A 23,813-nucleotide genomic window follows, 5' to 3' on the forward strand; every position below is an offset into this window, starting at 1 on the left:
TACAATTTGAACTCAAGAAGAGAAGTCTTTCTGACTTCAGAACCAGTACTTGTATCCATTTCTCTACCCAGTTGCCTTTAATCATTTGCTACCTTCTAATCATTAATTATACTTTCCAATTCTTATGCACAATGTGTCACACACAGATTAAATAATTAAGTGAATATTGTAAAATTGTTTATCCCTTTTCATTTTCACAACAATCACATAGTTTAGGTCTTTATTATTTCTTATTTGGACCATTGCTAGAGCTTGTTAACTGGACTCCAGTCTTCTGATTACTTTTCTTCCCATACATTTTATTTATGCATTTATTTTTGCAAGGCAATGGGGTTAAATGATTTACCCAAGGTCACATAACTAGATACTTATCAAGGGTCTGAGGCTGGATTTGAATTTGGGTCCTCCTGACTCAGTACTCTATCCACTGTGCCATCTAGCTGCCCCATTCCAATACATTTTAAACAATGCTCATAAATTAATCTTCCTAAAGTCTGATTGCAATCAGGATAGCTCCCTGCTCCAGAACCTTTAATGTTATATTTCTGTGTAGTGTAATCCAAATTCTTTAAAATCTATATTAACCTTTTTATAGCCATATATCCCACTACTATCACACAGCCTGTCCTGCTTTTTTTGCATGTTCTCATATCCATGATGCTCTAATTCTCTGTTCCCTTCATGAAAATCCTACTCATCTATCATGTCCCATTCCAGTTTCTTCTCTTTTACAATATTCTCCAGTCTTCTTGACCAAAGTGATTTTTCTCCTCTATATTTCTATAGTATTTATGCCTAACTCTTTTAATATTAGTCTGTGGTTGTTTTTGTTTGTCATGTTTTTGCTACTAAAGTATAACTGCCTTCAAGAAAAGAAGCTTTTTATCTTTGTTTCCCCATAGTGCAAACTATAGTGCTTGTCATGTATAAGTAACCTGTGTTGGTATTTATACTTCCTAGTAAGGCATCTTTTTTTATAACAATAATAACTTCATTCATTTTGTCATTTATATAATTGAGGTGTACTTTTCTATATAGGTAAATATTTATCGTCTAGTTACAAAAGGATCAGTTGAAGAAGATATTCTTGAAAGAGCTAAAAAAAAGATGGTGCTTGATCATCTAGTAATTCAGAGAATGGACACAACTGGGAAGACTGTACTTCACACAGGTTCTGCTCCTTCAAGGTAGGTGTTTTATAAGCAGAAAATGTCTTGAGGACATCTGACAGTTGAGATATAATCCAATTTTTACATGTATTTTCAATATTTATAGTAAAACAAATATTTAAAGAAATGTTTTTTTTCATGTTGAATTATCCTGTGCATATGTGATTCATGGTTCATTTTTTTTCCTGCTTTAGTTCTACACCTTTTAATAAGGAAGAGCTATCAGCAATTTTAAAATTTGGTGCTGAAGAACTTTTTAAAGAACCAGAAGGAGAAGAACAAGAGCCTCAGGTAAAGATAACTTAACATATAGAATGTATGTGGGAGACTGTATGGCCACACATAAGTTTTCACGATTAAAATATTCTTTTCAATTATAGGAAATGGATATTGATGAAATTCTGAAGAGGGCTGAAACTCATGAAAATGAACCAGGACCATTAACTGTGGGAGATGAATTGCTTTCCCAGTTTAAGGTATGTTTCTCATTTTTGAAACTTTTAAAGAAACAATTTATATGAAAACTGAGTCAGTATCATTTGGAATAGAACAGTATTACCAGGATTCAGGAAGCTTTGGTTTAAATTCTTGTCTCTTTGTTAAGTAAGGTACAGTACTTATTAGGGTGCCTACCATGCTGAGAGGAGATACATACCATACAGTGCCCACTTGAGAGACCTAGTTTTCTGCAGGAGAGGGACAGTGAAGGCTTAGTTGGGGTGGGGCACACAGAACATGACATCTATTTTCAAGTCTTTGAAGCTATTCAGGGCAGGGGGATATTTAGTATGCTTTGAAGGAGAGAGCAGAATTAGTAGTGATTGGTTTTGAGATAGAGAATCTGGTTAAAAAAAAAGAAACAAGCAAGTTTCTAAGTATTTGAACTGTTAAAGAGTGAAATGTTTTGCTTTAGGAGTGAGATCTATGCTTGAGATCTTCAAGCATGGGGATATCTTTTTTAGGTAAAAGTTAGACTAAATGACCTTTGGAGACCTGAGATTCCAAGATTCCATGATCTTGGGGAAATTATTTAGCATCAGTGGACCTTATTTTCCTTATCAGTTAATTGACTGATTAAATTACCTTAACTTTTGCATTTTATGATTTTGATGAAGATTTTCCTTTGTCACACTTTTAAAGTATCTTTTTCTTTTCAGCTTAGTCTGCCAGAAAGTAAAAGTATATAACTTTCTTAAAGAAAACATTTATCTTATTATGGTAGACTATCTAATAATTAATGTAGTTAGGTTATATAAAAATTTTCATATATTATTAACTCTTTAGTTTTTTTCCTAGTCATGAATATTAATGGTATTAGTAGGAATCTGATTTGGAAACAGAACATATGAAAAAACTCATTAAGCTAAGAGCAAGACTTTTGACTAATTTTCATTGCAGACATTTTTTTAGCAGAATTTGATTCAACCAGATCAGCTCCAGTCTTCTAGCCATTGAAAGAAAATTGTTGCAGAGTCTAAAAATGTTCAATTAAGAGAATCAGTGAAGTCATTTTTTTTTCTTAGAAATCTTAAGTAAGCCAATCACATAAAATAGCAAATAGCAATTATTGTTAGGCACATATCCTCCCAAAGATAATGCAGGAGGTTTTATAGGTGAATATTTGCATCACACCTTAACAGAAAGGTAAGTATAATTCTTTTTTTTTTAGGGGTTTTTTTTTTTTTTTAGGTTTTTTGCAAGACAAATGGGGTTAAGTGGCTTGCCCAAGGCCACACAGCTAGGTAATTTATTAAGTGTCTGAGACTGGATATGAACCCAGGTACTCCTGACTCCAGGGCCAGTTCTCTATCCACTGTGCCACCTAGCCGCCCAAGTATAATTCTTTATACAATTTATTAAACTATATATATTTTTTTATTTAGCAGATAGTCACTTTTTCACCCTCTCACCTCAGTTGAGATAAAATTAAAATAAAATCCTATTATACAGACATGTTTAGTTAAGCACAACAAATTTCCACATAGGCCATATTCAATTATGGATATGGATGGGGGGGGGATTATTTAGCTTTTCACCTTTTGAGTGACATGTTTCATTAAGTTCGCTGGAATCATAGTTGATCATTTATGTTGTTCAGAGTTTTTGATACTTTCAAAGTTTTTGGTCTTGTTCTTCTAATTTTGACAACTTGACTCCACAGTCAGTTTGTAAAGTCTTCTCAGGTTTCTCTAAAAACCATCTTTATGTTTTTAAGGTACAATAGTACTCCATCACATTTTATATTATAACTTGTGTTCAGTCATTTCTCAATTTATGAGAATTTCCTCAAATTCCCATTTTTTGTCACATTGAAAAAAAGTTATAAATATACTTGTCCATCTTTAGTGTCTGCTTTTCTGTTGTCCCAGGGAGAGAGGGTAGAGAAACTAAAGATATCAAAAACAAAACAAGACAGATTAAAAAAATTTTTTTTACAACCCTGAAGGAGTGACCACAAATGTAGAAGAGAACAAAAACCAGGAATCTTAGGCTTCATCCTCCCTCTTCGGGAGTATGGAATCTACCAATTTGATAGCACATCTGCAGATCTTGGTGGGTTTCTTGGTATAAAGCAGAAGCACTGAGTAGGAATGCCACCAGCAAAGATATTTACACCTTAGACATCTTCACCTGTTCTATATGTAAAATACGGTCATTGGCTCTAAGTGGAAATATGCAATAAAGAAATTTTTAGAATAAATTTTATATTTGTTTATTCATGTATTATAATAGCAAAGATAAGAAAAATATATTTTGATTTCATTTTTATTACAAAGCAATAAATTACAGAAAAGCAAAATTTGAAAAAGCAAAATTTGTAAAAATTTAAAAAAACTTAAAAATTTGTAAAACGTAAAGAAAAAGTACTATACCTAAGCATAACCCTAAACTGACACACATGATGAAATATCATTATGTTTGCATAAACACAAACTGTCTTCTCTTTCTTTAAAAACATATTAATATGTAGTAAGATGCAGAAAGTTTTATTTATTTCTATGAGTTGGCATGCTCACATTCTCACACAATGAACCAAGTGTAGTTGGATGACTTGGAAGATTTTCTCAAATTCATAATGCTTTAAGTGTGATATTGTTGTCCTTGCAATATTTTTCAGCAGATGGGCTAAAATAACTTGACAATCAGTTCTCAAAAATAACTTTAAATCATCTTTGCTTTCTTATTTGACCAGCAAAAAACCAGAAGTGATCAATTGTTTTGTAGCCTCTTAGAATACTAATATTGCAGGACCTAAAAAGAAACATTGGTTTTACATCTCTGTAAAAGTGTTGGGTGATAATTTAGTCACTTTAAAATCATGATAATTTTTTTTTCTATTTTAGAAAGACAAGTTCTAGAAACATCCATTCCCAGAATAAGTTTGTTTTATTCACAAAATTTCATTCATCATTATGTCCACTGTCAGTTATTTTCAGTCAAAACATCAGTTTAGTTTAGTTGTCATATTCTCATATGTATGGTCCACCTCAGGTAATTTTAATACCATATATTTGAACTTGATATTTTAAAGTCATGAAGCCAACACTTTTAGTGAAAACAATAATTCACTCTGCACTTGATTTCTGTTTTCTGTCACTGCCTTATTTGAATGTTAAGCTTTTTTCTACATGGCTGTCCTGCTAAGAGAAATGCTACTTTTGATGGTGATCTTCAATTCATACAGCTAATAGACTGCTACTAGCAACCAAAACTATTTCTATCATAATACTTTTTGTCTATAGCTTTTTTGCAAACCACTGGAAGCTAATGCAACTTTGCCTTTTTTTTTTTAATTTTACCTGTGTGTTTAATAATATCTGTATCATAGATTCAGGCAGTCTGACTTCTTGTCTTATTTCAGAGTTACCATGACTGTCCATGCTTTCAAGTACCTATTTTTTTCTTCAGTTTTGTGTTGGCAGTATTTCCATTTGCAATATTGTTTCTCTTGTTCAGTTTCTTATTTTACAAAAAGTAACACAACTACTGGCAACGTGGCATTTAGCAGAATTTTTATATCCATCCTAGACAATAACTAAGGGCAGAATAATGACCTATTAATTGATTTTTGGCTCCTATTAAATGTACTCTGGAAACATTTTATAACTAACACTTAATTGAATTTTGTAACTTCTCTGGAGGTAAAAGATCATAAGCCTCTTCTTGCCTCCTGTCCCTATATCTGATTTCACAGAGACACCCTTCTCTTTTGGAAATTCATTCATTGTTCCCTTGCTCATCCACAAAAATTTCCCATTCCTTGGCAACTTTATCAAGGGGTTGATTGATACCTAAACTTTTCCTCTTGAGAGGCCCCTTAAAAGGGTCTGCCCCATTTTTCCATAAGGACTGAATAAATACCTTTCCTCATGTGCATTCAGGGTTACTATGTTAGCTAGGTTTGCCTTCTGTTCCAGATTGATATAGTAACAGTATTACAGGTTCACACAGTCACCATAATTATATAGTGACAGTTTGACCTCTCCCTCATGCTAATAGAAAGCAGTTCAAAAATAGCATCCCTTGATCCTCCCCAGACATGGGAGGGAACGCATTGTCTCAAGGGGAAGGGAAATCTGCCAGGGGAGAGGACCTGAGTATTACTCCAGAACATACAGAGTCTTCCAGGGCACAGGGGCTTTAATGAATGCTAATTGAATTGAAATCAGCCAGTAATGTTTGTTCTGAGAATTGTTGTGGGGTTTTTTTTTGTACTTAGAACTTTTATTTATATATTATGTTATGTAATAAGAAATCTTAGACTTTGAAGGACTTTGGAGCTTGTATAGTCAGGTCTTCTCATCTGATTATAAAAGAAGTAGAGAGAGGATAAGGTTAACTTATGATTATACTCTTGAAAAAACAAAACATGCTTTACTAATGTTAAATAGCTATGATTATTATATGAATTTCTCCAATGATCTTTAAAACATTCTCATTTTTCTTAGGTGGCCAACTTTTCAAATATGGATGAAGATGATATTGAATTAGAACCTGAAAGAAATTCAAGAAATTGGGAAGAAATCATTCCAGAGGATCAAAGAAGAAGGCTAGAAGAAGAAGAAAGACAAAAGGAACTTGAAGAAATATATATGCTACCAAGGATGAGAAACTGTGCAAAACAGGTAACCTTTTAATGTAAAATATGTATATATGGAATTTAATAGTAATTTTTAGTAGGTATATTCGTCTGTAATTTGGAAATATATGTGAGTTTTCTCTGTTAACTAGACACAGAATGAAACAGGTTCATGTTTGCATATAAATGCATTTATTTCTAAGATTTCTAATATATCTATGAGTATTATTATTTTGTTTACTTAGAAATATTTGCCACATTTAAATTTCAGATTAGCTTCAATGGAAGTGAAGGCCGACGTAGTAGAAGTAGAAGATACTCTGGGTCTGATAGTGATTCAATATCTGAAAGAAAAAGGCCAAAGAAACGTGGAAGACCAAGGACTATCCCACGAGAGAATATTAAAGGATTTAGTGATGCAGAAATTAGGCGGTAAGATCAAAATAAGACCATTTTGCTTCAACTTGACATTAATACAGGGTACAACTAAAATAACATCAAATTCTCCCATCTTTTTCAAAGGTCAAGTTCAACTTAATGCAGAAACTGAATTTGTTAACTAAGATTTGTTTTACAAGCAGTTTTGTGATTCTGCTTCTGTGTGGTATTAGCCTTGCATTTCATCCTATTTATGTACTTTTAGGTTATTTAAAATACTGAATACCTAACTTAATGTTTTTGGTCCCATAAATGTAGCTAGCTTAAAAATTGTTGCTATTTTGAGTGATAAAAGTATACATTGATACAAGAGTTTTCTTCATCCTCTACTGCCTTTTTTGGTAATCCATACCATTCATGATACATTAAAGAATCCATCTCATCTTTATTTTTATGAAGGGATAAATTATTTGCCAATTTTTTTCTATAAACTGCAGTTTTTTTTTTAAAGAACCATGTTAATTAAGATATTTGAGTTGAGAGTAGCTATTGGGAAGTAAGGTCCTATAACTATGCAGTATACAGTTGAATATCCCTTCAAATATGTTCATGTATGTACAAATGCATTTCTTTAATGGTAGTAGGAAAATAACTGTCATTTTTTGTTTATGTAAACTTTGGATTTGAAGTTTGTAAAAATGTTATTCACTTCTGTATTTTCAGAGTTTCTATTTATATCTATTAAAACCATTGTAACCTTCTTCTTTTAAATTATAGACATGATAAAGTTCTCCATCAGAAAGCTAAAGTGCTGCAGCTTTTATTAAAGATACTTTCATACCTATTTGAGTGGTTGGATTCTTTCTTTAGAAGAGGCATTTGACCCTTCTCTTTCATAACCACTCAATTGTTTTTGTTTTTAAATAAGATTTCCATTTTTAAGTATTGGTGTCACCTCAACTTGGAATTCAGATCCTTGAGTAATTATCCGAATTCATTACTATCATATTGACTGTGTCAAGGAAGTGTTAATATGGTTGTCACCCACCCTGAATTCATTGAAGCTTCCATTTCCTATGACTTAATGTCTAGCTCTGAAAATTTTTTTGTCTTGTGAAAATAATAAAGTAATTTCTGAAATAAATTTTAGCTTCTATTGTTTTATTTGTACTGGTTTCTAAAATTAGTTTAAGACTGGGTTTTAAATATATATCCTATGGATTTGAGGGGAGGGCATCTTTTTTTTTTGCATTGTCCATTTAGTTTGTTCATGATAACATGATTTTTTTTCCATTAATAAGCATTTATGCCCACTATTTATATAAATAATATATATATATATTTAATAATGAAGTTTAGTTGAGCACACTTTAAACAGCAATTATTTTCTGTTAGGTTTATCAAGAGTTACAAGAAATTTGGTGGTCCTCTGGAAAGGTAAATTCAATTATCCTTGAAGTAAAATTTGCTATTTCCAAATAAATGGTTGTATTTGTTTTGTTCATATTTGCATTAATATTTTAAATTTAGGTGCTTCATTTTCACTTATTTTGAAAAACCATTTTTAGAATCTTTTCTCCCACCATTGGGAAAACTGATATATTTTAGTTTCTAAAATTCTTTCCAGCTCAAAATTCTATGATTCTTTAAATAATTTAGTGCTATCTTTAATTACATAAGTTTGCTATGCAGATATTTTCAACGTTCAAACTGAAAAGTCTGTGGTTTTTCTGAGCTGGCCTGTTGACTTCAGTAATAGTCAGTGATTTGATTATTTTTCTCCTTTTTTAGCCAAACTAATGCTAAAAATTTAATTTTGATCAAACTGTCCACTAAAAGCAGGAAATTACATATTGTTTTCTCATGACATTTCTTTGTTCAGGTAAAACATTGAGTTTTATTAGTTCATTTGATTCCAGAAAACCTACTTGAATATTATTCATTTAAGCAAACTATTGGCATAGTATTTGTATTAATGTCTTAGCTGTTCTTAGGAATCAAAAATTATATGAGCTACCTATTTTATTTATTTGATTTATTACTTTTTAAATTTTCTCATTTGTCAGAAATATTAACTATTTTTATTGGTTATTTTGAAATTGTCAGGTGGTTCATAATCTTCAGATTAGAAAAATGACATTTTAACAAGTGGCAAAAATCTTAACGATTCATTTACCTTGAAGACATTTCTACTATAGTAAATATTCCTGTGGCTTATTTTATTCAGGTTGTGCAGACTAGAATTTATAGGATCCTACACTTTGCTCTTCTTTATTTGAGATCATTTATGTAACATTTCTGTAAACTTTAAAGTTCTGTTTAAAAGTCAACTATAGGTGTAGGCCACAACCTATTATAATATACCTGATAAATTTTTTACTCATATTTTATTACAGATTAGATGCAATTGCTCGAGATGCTGAATTAGTTGATAAGTCAGAGACAGACCTCAGACGACTAGGGGAGCTGGTACATAATGGGTGTATCAAAGCTTTAAAGGATAGTTCCTCCACACAGGACCGAACAGGTATAATATTAAAAGCACTGCTGTATATTTTTAAAAAATTTTAATGAAGAATGTTGATTTTCTTTTCTTATTAAGCTTTGGTGAGTTACTAGGTATTCCACATTTTTTTTTTAGGAAAAAATTTTTAAATCTCATCCATTAAATGCTTTCTGCCATCAGAAGAGATTTATAGATTTTTATTTCATTGATTGATTAAGTGAATCATTTAGTTCATAGAATTTTCTCTGATCCAAATGTACTATTTTGCTTAGTGCCTTATGAATGGTACAATTATGCAATACCTACTTGAGTTTCTATAAAATTTTGGAAAGGAGAAATGAATCACATTATGGAGATTTATTGACATTATTCATACCAAGTGCTAATTGTTATTATAGGTGCCTCAGATAGCTCAATGTTTTCTTCCTTTTCTTTTTTTTTTTTTTTTTTAAGGTCTTTGCAAGGCAGTGGGGTTAAGTGACTTGCCCAAGGCTATTCGGCTAGGTAATTATTAAGTGTCTGAGGCTGAATTTGAATTCAGGTTTTCCTGTTTCAGGGCAGGTGCTTTATTCACTGTGCCACCTAGCTGCCCCTGCTCAATGTGTTCTTAGAGGCTAACTTTTGCTTTTATTTAAGTTCATTTCATTGAGAGAATCAAATTGATTTATGATGTCATTGATGAAATCTTCACTTTAGACAGTGCATATATAGCAATCCATCCAAGCCTACAGATCCTGTACAATTCTTTTTCCATGGCATTCCTTCAGCTAGGGGATCATCTAATATTCTGGGCTTCTTTTTTTCATAGGTATCCTGGTGGAGCATAGATACTATCCAGTGAATATCTTTAATTCTTACCACATGACCAAACTACCTTTTTTGTTCATATAGTTTTTTGATGATAGCCACTTCCTTTACAATTCTCTATTTTTTTGCCTGTAATTGCTTGATTATACCTACCCATGTGCCTTCCCTAAACCACAGACATACAATAATCATTGCCAAATATTCATATTAAAAAGTTTGGCTTTAGTTTCAGAAAGAAGTTTGAAGTCATTAAAGGTGAAAAGAACCCACCTTTTCAGTATTGGTTCTATATCATCTATATATCATGTCTGCCCAAAGCATATATACTGATGAATGCCAACTTTATAAACTATTCATTTAAATGCATGTCATAACTTGGACATTATGTATTCTTGCTCTCTTTGATTTTTCCTGTTTAGTAGTCTCAAAACTTAATTAGGAGATCTTATGAAGATACAGCCATCTAAAAGTAATTTCCAAATATGAGTTTCTGGAATAGGAAATTTATAACTACTTAAAATAATTACTTTTCAATTTATAAATTTCATTATACTATAAAAATTGGTTTAATTAAATGAGATTATATTTTGGGGCTTTCTGGAGTTCAAAAATATCACCAACATATTTCCTGAATTCTTTCCATTGATCTGATGGCTGAAAAGACAGAAGCAGAACATGAAGAAGGCTGCATGCTGTTGAGAGAGAGCTATTGATAAACATGGTTTTAAGAAATGCTAAATGTCACATATTCTGGCAGCTGTCATGTCCTAGCATAAGTTTCCACTAGGTGGTAGTTTTGCTTAAAGATTTTTTTTTTTTAATATGAGAAAGTTCTTTGGGTGGTGTTGGAATAGTTTACAGTTATGACTGTGGGGTTAACAAAAGCAAACAAAAAAACCCAAAAGGCATCCAGAAAATTTAAAGAAAAGAAAATGGTTATAAGAATTATCCAAATCTCTGATCTCATACTTTAATGTTGAAATTGGTCATCACTCACTTAAATATGTTGAGATGACTTAGAAGTGAGCTTTGATTAGTTATTCACCATTCAATTTAATGAAATGCAAATCTACTGAACACTGAATTATTTTATTACAAATAATTATTTTTTCATGGTAGCATGAAAAGAGGCACTTTGAGAGGATATAATCTTATCTTTTTTGATGCATAAATGGTTTGAACATATTTTTGAATGACATGTATTTTTATTTGTATTTGTGAAGAAATTCGAACAAAAATAGCAAATAAGTTGATGGTTGATTTAAATGGAATAAACTGTAAAAGCTGTGAATTAAAAGTAAAATATGTAGGACTATTGAAGAACAACACAACTGACCAGTTTTTTTCTTTGTTTGCAGTATTAACTAGAATATTTATATGTAAAAGTAATTAAATGAGGTTTTGTGAATTGTTTTTCACAGTGTTACAGAATTCTTGATGTTTCAACATAGACCTTTTATATCAGAACCTTTTAAGGAAATGCCTAGTGGTGGCTCTTTTTTTGGGAGGGGGAGGTAACTTTATTTTCCTCTCTCCTGTTGAAAATTTTAAAAATAGAAAGCAAATTCCCTCCTCATTGGTCATGTCTAAATAGATGTCTCTTCCAGTTAGTATTTCTTAAGTCCAGTTAGTATTTCTTAAGTGTTACATGTAGAGCACTGTTCTAAGTACTGGAAATTTAAAGAAAGGCAAAAGATAGTCTTCCCTTAAGGGAGTTCACAGTCAAATGGGGCAGACAACAAACAAGTCACTAGAATTAAGAGAAATTTTGGGGAAATCTTCCTGTAGAAAGTGGTTATAGTTGAGACTTGAAGGAAAAGCTTGGGAGGTGGGGATGATTGTGGGCTTGGGACAGTCAGAGAAAATGCAAGGAACTGAGAGATGGAATCTCTTGTTCATAGAATGGCAAGGAAATTAGTGTCATGGATCAAAGAGTACATGAGACGTATAAGGTATACCAAGGGAGCAAGAAAAGAAAATTAGAAGGCTAGCTTATGAAGGGCTTTAAATGTTAAACAAAGACTTTTGTATTTAATCCTGGAAGTGATAGGGGACCACTGGACTTTACTGAATAAGAGATGACACAATCAGGCCTGGGTTTTAGAAAACTCTGTGGGGGCTGAATGGATTATTTGGAGGAGCTGGGAGAGACATGTGACAGGAAGTTTCAGGAAAGGATAAAAGGTATATCTTGGATAGATATTCCAGAGGTGAAATAAACAGGGTTTAGCAACAGCTTGGCTATTGGGGGGAGAAAAGGGTTGAGCATGATGTCTAGGTTGTAAGCCTGGGGGATGGGAGGATGCCTTCATCCTGCATCACTTCTTTATTTTAATACTTTTCATTATTAATCCTCTTTAATTGGTCATTGAATTGAACAGAATACTTAAGTATTTTAAAGTTATTTATTTTTTTCTAGCATTGATTTTGTGAACTTTGTGTTTCTGGTTTTCATTTTATTTTATTTCACTTCATACATGTCCTCCTGGTTTTTCTAAAACCATTCTTTTGTAATTTCTAATGGTTTAATAGTACCTCATTATATTAATTTGCCATAACTTGTTCCTTTGAATCTGTTATCTTTATATTGCTATACTCTGTATCCTATACAATTATTATATATTACTGTATTATGTTACAATAAATATAATTATATCATAGCATTTTACTTTTTTTTTAAGGTGGTAGACTTGGAAAAGTGAAAGGCCCAACATTCCGAATATCAGGAGTACAAGTAAATGCCAAGCTGGTTATCTCTCATGAAGAAGAATTAGTACCATTGCACAAATCAATTCCTTCAGATCCAGAGGAAAGGAAACAGTGAGTGTTTTCCCACATTTAAAATTATTTTCCTATAATTAATGATTTGTATCTTTTGTGATTATATATCTTAGGTAGTTTTAAAATTGAAATAAAGCATAGTTTTTGGTTTGTTTGTTTGTTTTTTAATGTGAAGCATACTCTTGAAAAATTCCTATTTTATATAAAAATAAGATGAAGTTGACTCAGTCAAAGTAATTAATTTTCTTGGTAGGTATACCATCCCATGCCACACGAAGGCAGCTCACTTTGATATAGACTGGGGCAAAGAAGATGATTCCAATCTATTGATTGGTATCTATGAATATGGATATGGCAGCTGGGAAATGATTAAAATGGATCCTGACCTCAGTTTAACACACAAGGTATGTATATTTCAGCATTCTCAATTCAAATTTTCAATTATATTTTGGTTTTAATGTAGCCCTTACCTCTTGTAATTGAAGCTTTGGATTAGGATTCATGACATCTACATTCTAGTGTTTCCTTGTGGAGGAAGTTGGATGGTATAGTGGGTAGAACACTCAAAAACTATTTGTATATTCTTGAACAGATCTCTTGATTGAGTTTCCTCCTTTGTAAAATGGGGATAATTGAGTACCTACCTCCTAAGACAAGTCGTTATTGTATTCTACCCTTTGACATGTCTGATACCTAAGTTCTCTTCAGTACAAAAAACTATTTTAGTGAATTCTAGGGCGTGGGTACTTAACTTTTTTTTGTGAGACAGTGACCCCTTTAGCTTTTTTTTTTTTAAAAATGCTTTTTAAAAAAAATGTTTTTTTTAATTTTCTTTAATTTATTTAGACATTACTAAAATATTCTTGTTTAAGAATAAACATAACACTCCCTCCCCCACAAAAAATGTAAAACCTCATGCAAAATAAAGTAAAAGAAATAGGAAAAAAAATGTTTCAGTCTGTGTTCTGATGCCATCAGCTCTGTCTCAGGTGGATCACAATCTTTATCATAGGCCCATCATAGAAGCTACTTCCATATTTTTCCACAGTTGCTGTTGCTGATTCCCTCCATCCATTCCTCCCCACTACCATCTATTATATTTTCACTCTATCCCTATTCAAAAATGTGCTGTGGGGCAGCTAAGTGGCATAGCAGGCAGAGCACCAGCCCTGGGGCCAAGAGGCCCCAAACCTACATCCCACCCAAGAGACACAGCAATCACCCATCCCCATAGTTCCAGACAGGTCTCCCAATCCCACCTTGCAAAAAATAAAAAAAAGAAAATGTGTTATATCTGACTATCCTTTCCTATATCTTCAAATTCAGATCTCTCTTGTACCTCATCTATAAAAGCTCCTTCTACCTGCTCTATTAAATAAGAAGGTTTATATGAATATTATTAGCATCATCTTTTCATGCAGGAATACAAGCAGTTCATCATCAAGTCTCTCATAATTTACCCCTCTCATCCTCCCTCTCTATGCTTCACCTGAGTCCTGTACTTGAAGATTAAGCTTTCTTTTCAGTTCTGGTTGTTTTAACAGGAACATTTGAAATTACCCTGTTTCATTGAAGTCCATCTTTTCTCTTGGCAGAGGATGTTCGATTTTTCTGGGTAGTTGATTCTTGGTTGCATTCCAATCTCTTTTGCCTTCCAAAGTATTATATTCCTAGCCCTGTGAGCCCTTAATGTAGTTGCTGCTTAAAGTCTTGGGTAATCCTGACTGCAGCTCCACTATATTTGAATTGTGTCCTGTATGCTTGTAATATTTTCTCTTTGACTTGGGAGTTCTGGAACTTGGCTATAATATTCCTGGGGGTTTTTTTGGGGGGGGGTGGGGGTCTCTTTCCAGGGATAATTGGTGGATTCTATCAGTTTCTATTTTGTCCTCTGCTTGTAGGATATCAGGGGAATTTTCCTGTAGAAATTTTTTAAAAATGGGGCCAAGACTCTTTTTCTGATCATGACTTTCAGGTCACCCAATAATTTTTGAATTGTCTTTTCTAGACCGGTTTTCCAGATCAGTTGTTTTTTTTCAATGAGATATTTCACATTTTCTTCTATTTTTTTTTTTCATTCTTTTGGTGTTGAATTATTATGTCTTGATTTCTTGCAAAGTCATCAACTTCTTTTAGCATCATTCTTCATATGAAGTTTTTGTTTCCTCAGAGAGCTTTCTTATCTCCTTTTCTATCTGGCCAATTTTGCTTTTTAAAGCATTCTTCTCTTCAGTAATTTTTTGAATTGTTTTATCCATTTGACTAAGCTATTTTTAATATGTTATTTTCTTCAGCATTTTTTTTGGATCTCCTTGACTAAGCTAACCAGAAAATAAAAAGAATATAATATATGTAAGGTTTTTGGTAATTATTAAAGAACTATATAAATGTTAGCTATTTTTATTGCTATTACTGTTATTATTAACAATTCAATATGAGACTTTAAAAGTTAGTTATTTTTCAGATTCTGCCAGATGATCCTGATAAAAAACCCCAAGCAAAGCAGTTGCAGACCCGAGCCGACTACCTCATTAAATTACTTAATAAAGACCTGGCAAAAAAAGAAGCCCAGAGACTTTCTGGAGTGGTTGGTATAATTTTTTTACTACAAGATTTCTATTCATTTGATCAAAAGTTTTATTATCTGAAAGTTAAATTCTATTACTTTTCTCATTTTTGTTCTTGGGGCAAGAGAATAGAAATGGGATACCATATAGCTGACTCCTCTGTTGGTGGGTGTTATGGTAGAGCAAGAAGGTTTACATTTGGAGAAATGATGGAGACTGGAAGAAGCTAGTTTGTGGGAGCACTGCAGAGGAAAATTTAGGCAATTGATTATGAAGGTATTAGGCTTGGGAAAGATGGAGTGCCTAGAGGTGAGATTGGATTACTAAAAGAGGGGTAGGAAAATAAACTATGGACTTTACAGTTTTGTCTAAGACTATAAGAGGGTAATAGTTGGAAATTAATGTAACTTGGAACTTAGATACATGCTCTGGGAGAAAAAATTGTTCCTAATTTCTTTTTCAGTCTTTAAATATAGAAACAATTACTATAAATATCTGTGGTTTAGATTTGAGGAATTTTTGTTGAATTCCACATAATTTATTACTTGACCTTCATTAACTCTGGATTGTTTTTATTATTACCAATTGCCCATCACCAAAACAGTAATTAAAGTGGGTGTAAATATTTGTGGTGTCACACTATTTTAAGTTTAGTAATGAATTAAGTTCTCCAAAATAGAATTTAGAGAGTTGATTGGTATAAAAATGAAATCCTTATTTTAGGGAAGTTCAAAGAGGAGAAAAATAAGGACTAAGAAGAATAAAATGGTGAAGTCTGTTAAAATGAAAGAAGAAATAAGGAGTGATTCTTCTCCATTGCCCTCAGACAAATCTGATGAGGATGATGACAAGGTGAGAATATTTTTTTAAATGACTGAATTTTCTTTGCCCTTTTAAAAAATATTTATTGAGTCTCTTCTTGATTATTTAAAATAATAACTTTACGTTGAGGCACCTGCCACAGAATTTCCATATGGAAACTCACTTATGGTTCATAGTTCATGACTCAATTAATACATAAGTCTGCTCATCTCTAAAGTCTTTTCATCTATTTTCTCTTTGAATTCATTTCCTTTTCATTATGAATATTTGATGGGGCTTGTTGCTTTCAATTTATAAGAAAGCCTTGCATGTATCATCAGAAATTGAAGTTCTTTTACTCACTTCCATATTCATTGCAAGTGCCCTTTATTGTAGAAGGGAATATTAATTTTTATTTAGTTAGCTATTGCTGAGACTTGGTTAGTAATATGGTGCAAATTTTGCACTTTGCAGGATGAGCTCACTTCTGTGAAACATCCAAATAGAAAAGTAAAAGCAGAAAAAGACAGTGAAGAAAAATCTGAGCCAGATGTTTGTGTAAAGAAGGAACAAGAAGAAAAAAGGGAAGCAAAAGAAAAGGAAAATAAGAGAGAACTTAAAAGGGAGAGAAAAGAAAAGGAGGATAAGAAAGATATAAAGGAAAAAGATATTAAAGAAAAAAGAGAAAGCAAAATAAAAGAAGCTATGCAGAAAGACAAAGACATAAAGGAAGAAAAGGTATGATAATCACATTATGCAACTTTAAAATATGGAAAATTGAACAAACTATTCACATTCAGGGAAAGAAATGGTTGCTCAGTAATATTTCTAATATTTTAAATATGAAAACTTTTCCCTTAAAAGTCTTAATTATTTCTATCTGTAGCAAAGGAGAAAAGCAGTTTGGACACTAATTGAGAATATGTCCTTAATATAAAACTGATATATGTGTAGTACTTTTCAGTTAAAAAGATTTGCATACATTGTCTCATTTTAGCCTCTTAACAATCTTGTTAGGTAGATAATGTAGCCAAGTGTATCATTATCCTATTGCCAAAGTCTCTTAATATAGAAAAACATTATAGGAAGTTTGCACATTTTCTTCACTTTTTATTCCCCAAATAAATTTGGGAAAGATAGGATTTAAAGAAATTTAGTTAGGATAACTACTAAGGAGTCTAAAGTTTTAAAAGGTTCATTTTTGGCTATAGTCATTTTCTAGAATTATTTTGTCTTTTTTTTTCTAGCTCAGTGAAACCAAATCTGATAGCAAAGAAAAATCTAAGAAATCCACAATTTCAGATGCTCCAGTTCATATCACTGCAAGTGGCGAGCCAGTTCCTATAACTGAGGATTCTGAAGAACTGGATCAGAAGACATTCAGTGTTGTAAGTAAAAAGTTTTTTTGTTTCTGTCTATCAGCATTGGCTTATTTTAATGTTACTTCAATTGAAACTATATTTTTATAATTTAGCCCTCTAATTTTGAAAATAAAAAAATTTACATTGGAGTCAAATTGAATAATGTTGTAATCCTGATTGATTCCCATCATAATGACATAACATTTACAGAAAGTTTTTTTTAAATAGGTTATTCTCAGTAAGGACATGAAATATATTTTATTGAATTGTCTCCTAATTCCAAGGTCTTATGTTTCTTAATTATATAACTTGTCGACTAAAATGGTCTCTAACACCTCACTTAAAATGCCATTTACTATAGATGAAATTCAAGATAAAACATCTTGGATTGTTCTCTAAAGGACTTGTGCTGATTTTATTTGCTAAACAGAGAAAGATGTTGCCAAACAGCACTGAATTAGAATTGTGTATAAAGTATTTGAAGAAGAATGATGGCTAATCAATGTTGAGCAGCAGCATTTCATAAAGTAGAGGAGAAGCAATGAACAAAAATGTCAAAACGAAATAGCTAACTTAAGCAAAGTCATCCCTAGGGGCTTCACAAATAAACATGGAAGGCTGCCAGAATCAAAGAAAAATGAGAAAAGATTGCAAAAGCCATTTTACAAATGTTTTTCTCATTAAGACACTATTTTTGGACCGTAACACCATGATGCTTATAGAATAAAAGAAGTAGAAATGGCACGAAAGAGAAAAGAGACCGAAAAAAACAGCCAAATTACAAATAAGAATGATGAACAGGCAGATTTCAGAAAAACCTACAAAGACTTACATGAACTGATGCTGAATGAAGTGAACAAGATAACATTGTAGACATTAACAACAATATTGTGTGATGATCAACTGTGATAGATTTAGTTCTTCTACTGGTTATACTGAGGAACCAATATACAAAATTTTTGAGGGAGAAAGATGCTAAAGGCATGAAAAAAAATCAGAATTTGTTAAAACTGAAAAAAAAGATAGCTAAGACTACATCATTTAGGTACTGACCTGCTCTCCTGCTTTTATAGAAACTTTTTATAAGTCATCTAAATGTGAATCTGGCATCTCCTTGATAAGAGTATTAGTAGTGAATAGGCAGGCATTTGAAAACAGTATTATTTAACAGTAAACCATGTCTTTTTCATCTTTTGATTAATTTAGTGATGTAGAGAATATGAGATCACATCATGCTTTTTGTTTATTAAGAAAAGTTTTTATCCTGCAGAAGAAAATTCCATCTTAAAAAAGTTTTTTCAGCAGAGTGCCTTCTCTCCATACATTAAGATCACTCCTGAGTCCTTGGGCAAAAACTGAAATTGACTACCCTCTGAAATAAATATTAGGCATGGAATATAACAGGGGATGTCTACCACACTGATTTTCAGTATAAAGTCCAAGAAAAGGAGGATTCAGAGGGTGGTGAAGTTTTCCAAATATTTGCCCGTATTATAATCAAGTCCCAAGACATTGCAGAGTCTTTTAGAAATTACCTATACTCAAAAGGAATTAGAGATATGCATCCATACAGAAGAGACCAAGAGGATGAAGCAAGTCTTCAGCTATTCATTTTTCATTTAGGTGTACAATTTATAGAGCTTCCTAACAATATGCCTACATTGCATGTATGTTGGTTGGTTCTTATTCTTTGTTACTGAAGAAGACCAAAATTAGATAACTCTGTTAGAGGCAAGTTGCAGTGTGACAACTGTGGCTGATCAGACCAATACCACCACAGGTGAACACCTGGAGTTGTTACTCTAAACTAACATATCTCATATTTCCTTTGAGCTGCTTCAATTCTGCCTTCCTCATAGAGTGCAGCACACCATGCTGGGTGGTTCTGTGCCATGCTGCACAATAAATTCCAAAGTTGTTTTTTTTAATTAATTTTTCTTAAAGATATTATTTGACTTTTACAATTTGCCCCCCAATCTTACTTCCCTCCCCCCACCCCACCCCCACCCCACAGAAAGCAGTCTGTCAGTCTTTTGTTTCCATGTTGTACCTTGATTCAAATTGGGTGTGATGAGAGAGAAATCATATCCTTAGAGAATAGACAAGAATTCTAAGAGGTAACAAGATCAGACAATAAGATATCTGGTTTTTTTCCAAATTAAAGTGAATAGTCCTTGAACTCTGTTCAAACTCCACAGCTCCTTAACTGGAAACAGATGGCACTCTCCTTTGCAAACAGCCCAAAATTGCTCCTGATTGTTGCACCGATGGAATGAGCAAGTCCTTCAAGGTTGATCATCACTCCCATGTTGCTGTTAGGATATACAGTGTTTTTCTGGTTCTGCTCATCTCACTCAGCATCAGTTCATGCAAATCCCTCCAGGCTTCACTGAAATCCCATCCCTCCTGGTTTCTAATAGAACAATAGTATTCCATGACATATACATACCAGTTTGCTAAGCCATTCCCCAATTGAAGGACATTACTTGATTCCCAATTCTTTACCACCATAAACAGAGCTGCTATTAATATTTTTGTACAAGTAATGTTTTTACCCTTTATCTTCATCTCTTCAGGGTATAGACCCAGTAGTGGTATTGCTACGTCAAAGGGTATGCACATTTTTGTTGCCCTTTGGGCATAGTTCCAAATAGCTCTCCAGAAAGGTTGGGTGAGTTCACAGCTCCACCAACAGTGTAATAGTGTCCCAGATTTCCCACATCCCTTCCAACAATGACCATTATCCTTTCTGGTCATATTGGCCAATCTGAGAGATGTGAGGTGGTACCTCAGAGAAGCTTTAATTTGCATTTCTCTAATAATGATTTAGAGCATGTTTTTTCATATGGCTATGAATTGCTATGATCTCCTCATCTGTAAATTGCCTTTGCATATCCTTTGACCATTTGTCAATTGGGGAATGGCTTTTTTTGTTTTAAAAATATGACTCAGTTCTCTATGTATTTTAGAAATGAATCCTTTGTCAGAATCATTATTTGTAAAGATTGTTTCCCAATTTACTACATTTCTTTTGATCTTGGTTACAGTGGTTTTATCTGCAAAAGCTTTTTAATGTAATGTAATCGAAATCATCTAATTGGTTTTTTATGTCTAAGCCCTGTAACCATTTGGATCTTATCTTGGTAAAGGGTGTTAGGTGTTGGTCTAATCTAAGTTTCTTCCATATTAACTTCCAATTATCCCAGCAGTTTTTATCAAAGAGGGAGTTTTTATCCCAGTGGCCAGACTCTTTGGGTTTATTGAACAGCAGATTACTATAATCATCTCCTGCTTTTACACCTAGTCTATTCCACTGGTTCACCACTCTTATTTCTTAGCCAATACCGAACAGTTTTGATGACTGATGCTTTATAATACAATTTTATATCAGATAGGGCTAAGCCACCTTCTTTTGTTTGCACTTTTTTTCATTAAGCTCCTGGCAATTCTTGACTTTATTTCTCCATATGAATTTACTTATAATTTTTTTCTAACTCATTAAAGTAATTTTTTGGAATTTTGATTGGTAGGGCACTAAACAGATAGTTAATTTTGGTAGAATTGTCATTTTTATTATATTAGCTCTACCTATCCATGAACAGTTGATATTTGCCAATTCCAAACTTCTTAAGAGAGACCTTCAAGATCCCTGTATCTCTTCTTCCTGACCCCCTTGTGAGTGCTTGCCCTGTGTGAGTTCTCTATAAAATAGTTATTTATGGCAAGCGTATATTTGGCTTCAGACAACGTGGATGGCCCATTGTAGTATCATTTCAATGCTTGGCAGTTTAACTCAAGAAAGAACCTCAGTTCTTCTCCTGCCAGGTGATCTTCTGAATCTTCCTAAAAGATGTAAATGAAAACAATTCAATTTCCTGACAGCGCTGGTAGACTGTCCAGGTTTCAGAAACATATAACAATGAGGTCAGCACAATGACTGAAAACCTTCAGTTTCATAGGCAAATGCCTCTTCTCTCCCACACTTTCTTTTGGAGCCTCCCAAATACTGAGCTAGCCCTAGGAATGTATATGTCAGTCTCATGTACTTCCCTGGAAGGGACATTGCCAATTTAAGTGAACTCATCCTCAGTACTCCGAACTTCTCCATTTGCTGTAACTGATTTTTCCACATATGGATGGTGTGGTACTAACTGATGGAGAACCTGGATTTTCTTAGTGTTAATTGTTAGCAGAGAATTGATCCATACTTTGTTGCATCTCAGCTTCAGAGGCTGCATTGAGTGCACAATTAGCTGCAAAAAGATCATCACCAACACTCCCTCAATTTTGGTCATGATTTATAGCCTTTTCAAGTTGAAAGAATTTGTCATCAGTGTGGTGGCTGACGCTGAAGCTATGTTCATGCTGATTGAAGGCATTTTATAACATGACTGAAAGCATCGTGCTAAAAATTATGGGAGTAAGGACATATCCTCATTCACTGCATTGGTGTCTGAGAAATTTTGAGAGCATCATCCACTATCCAGAACCAGTGCAAGCATGTTGTTCTGAAATTGACCTAGAAATACTGATGAACTTCTCTGGACAACCAAATTTTGACATAATTTTCTACCAGCCCTCATGATTGACAGTATCAAAAGTCTTGGTTAGATCTACAAACATTTTATACAGACTTCTGTCTGTTCCTGTCATTTTTTCCTGAAGTTGTAAGGCAGCAAATACCAAATCAGCTATTCCTCCACTCATGAAACCACACTGGTTCTCAGGTAGGTGACCATCTTCCAAATGAAAGACCAATCTATTAAGGAGGACTCTGGCAAGAATCTTACCAGCGTGGACTAAAAGAGAAACACTTCTTTGATTGTCATTGGACAATCTCTTCACTTTACTTCTCTAGGAATGAATTCAAGGAACTCTTGAGTTGTTGGGGGATAACCTCTTCATACCATATAACCTGGATGCCATAAAGCAATTTTTTGTGAACAATAGAATTCCTCCTCCCCTCCAACCTTGTAGATCTCAACTGGAATAGAATCAGCAGCAGGTGCTTTGCCATTTGATAGGCGTCTAATGGCATTCAAAACTTCTTCTTCATTTAGAACTTTAATTAGGGGCAGGTTGACTTCAACTTGAGCTAAACAGTCAATGGTTTTTGCACTGAGAGATGACTTTTTAAGAACACTATGAAAGTGTTCAGGCCATCTCTCTAGGATCATGTCCCTGTGGTTAAATCAATGTGATTCCATCAGCATTGACTAGTTTGAGATGCACCACAGATCTTTGGCCCATAAATAGCCTTAAGGGCATCATAAAAGCTCTTTGGATTGCTGTTATTTACACAAAACTGAATTTCATCCTCCTTTTTACTGAACCAAGAGTTCTGCATAGTTCTAAGCTTCAATTGTACTTTACTTTTGATAGAATTAAAATGCTGCCTTCTTAGGCATGAACTATCCTGTTGATGAATCCTTTGTAGTTCTCAATTTTCATTTTAACAGCTTCTGTATTTCCTCCTCATTTTCATCAAATCAGTCTTGATGCTTTTGAGTTTTCTGACCCAGATGAGTAATTGCAGTCCTGTACACCAGATCCCTGAAATCTACCCACTTGTGAAAGATCAACTTTCCCTCCTAGTTAGCAACAAATTGTTGCCACTCAGAGGACTCTTAATATCTCGATATTAAATTTTTCTTGTCATTTTGCCTTGGGGCCGCCACTTCTGTTGAACATGAATATCTCCAAATGAGTCTTTGATTAGTCCAGCATTCTGTATCACATATTGTCTTTATCTCTTCTTACAAATCACATCATCTACTGGATGCTAATTTTTGCTGTGAGGGTGAATCCAGAAAGTTTTATTGTGTTTAGGTAAGTGGAAGACAGTGTTTGTGATGAGATCATGCACAGTTCTCCAGTAGTAGGTGACCATTGCTGGTGCTGTTTCTAAATCCATTCCTCCCAAGAACTTCCTTCTACCTATTTACTGATACTTTTCTCTCAAAATTTCTCCCTTTTTGCCAAATTTAATTCAACAGACATTAAGTTGCCTCACTGTACAATGTGCTAGGCACCAAGTTAGTGTCCATTAGTCCACAAGATGAAGATGGATATCACTTATCTCTTTTTGTTTCCTGTATTGTTAACCAGTTTAAGGTTGTCCTTATCATTTTGAAATCTTTTACCTATTGACTTCTCATTAGCTACTTTGTTTATTCACATTTTGTTGTTAAAGAATATGCATAGACATAGCTGAGCTGGAGAACTACTTCCATACTCAAATACCATACCATACCATACCATTCCTAAAAGTACCAATGTGTAATGATCATCCCTCTCAAATAGAACTTTGTTCTACTACTTTATTAAATACTTATCTTTTAATATTGCTTGTCACATGCTCCT

At 33.2% G+C, this 23,813-nt stretch overlaps 1 protein-coding gene across 3 annotated transcripts in view; it reads left to right on the top strand.

The window, feature by feature from the left end:
• Nucleotides 1-23,813, top strand: part of CHD1 (chromodomain helicase DNA binding protein 1) — a 123,357-nt gene that overhangs the window by 72,984 nt on the left and 26,560 nt on the right. For 2 of the 3 annotated variants that reach the window (XM_074201502.1, XM_074201504.1), the window contains exons 20-32: nt 1,039-1,187; nt 1,364-1,460; nt 1,550-1,645; nt 6,119-6,295; nt 6,521-6,681; nt 8,023-8,064; nt 9,024-9,154; nt 12,622-12,760; nt 12,975-13,125; nt 15,186-15,308; nt 16,012-16,140; nt 16,564-16,827; nt 17,337-17,477. In XM_074201502.1, the coding sequence (XP_074057603.1) occupies nt 1,039-1,187; nt 1,364-1,460; nt 1,550-1,645; nt 6,119-6,295; nt 6,521-6,681; nt 8,023-8,064; nt 9,024-9,154; nt 12,622-12,760; nt 12,975-13,125; nt 15,186-15,308; nt 16,012-16,140; nt 16,564-16,827; nt 17,337-17,477 (1,800 nt within the window). The remainder of the gene's footprint in view (nt 1-1,038; nt 1,188-1,363; nt 1,461-1,549; nt 1,646-6,118; nt 6,296-6,520; nt 6,682-8,022; nt 8,065-9,023; nt 9,155-12,621; nt 12,761-12,974; nt 13,126-15,185; nt 15,309-16,011; nt 16,141-16,563; nt 16,828-17,336; nt 17,478-23,813) is intronic. The other variant, XM_074201503.1, reaches the window with a different exon arrangement.

This window comes from Macrotis lagotis, chromosome X (assembly GCF_037893015.1).
Source record: "Macrotis lagotis isolate mMagLag1 chromosome X, bilby.v1.9.chrom.fasta, whole genome shotgun sequence".
NCBI classification, from domain to species: domain Eukaryota; kingdom Metazoa; phylum Chordata; class Mammalia; order Peramelemorphia; family Peramelidae; genus Macrotis; species Macrotis lagotis.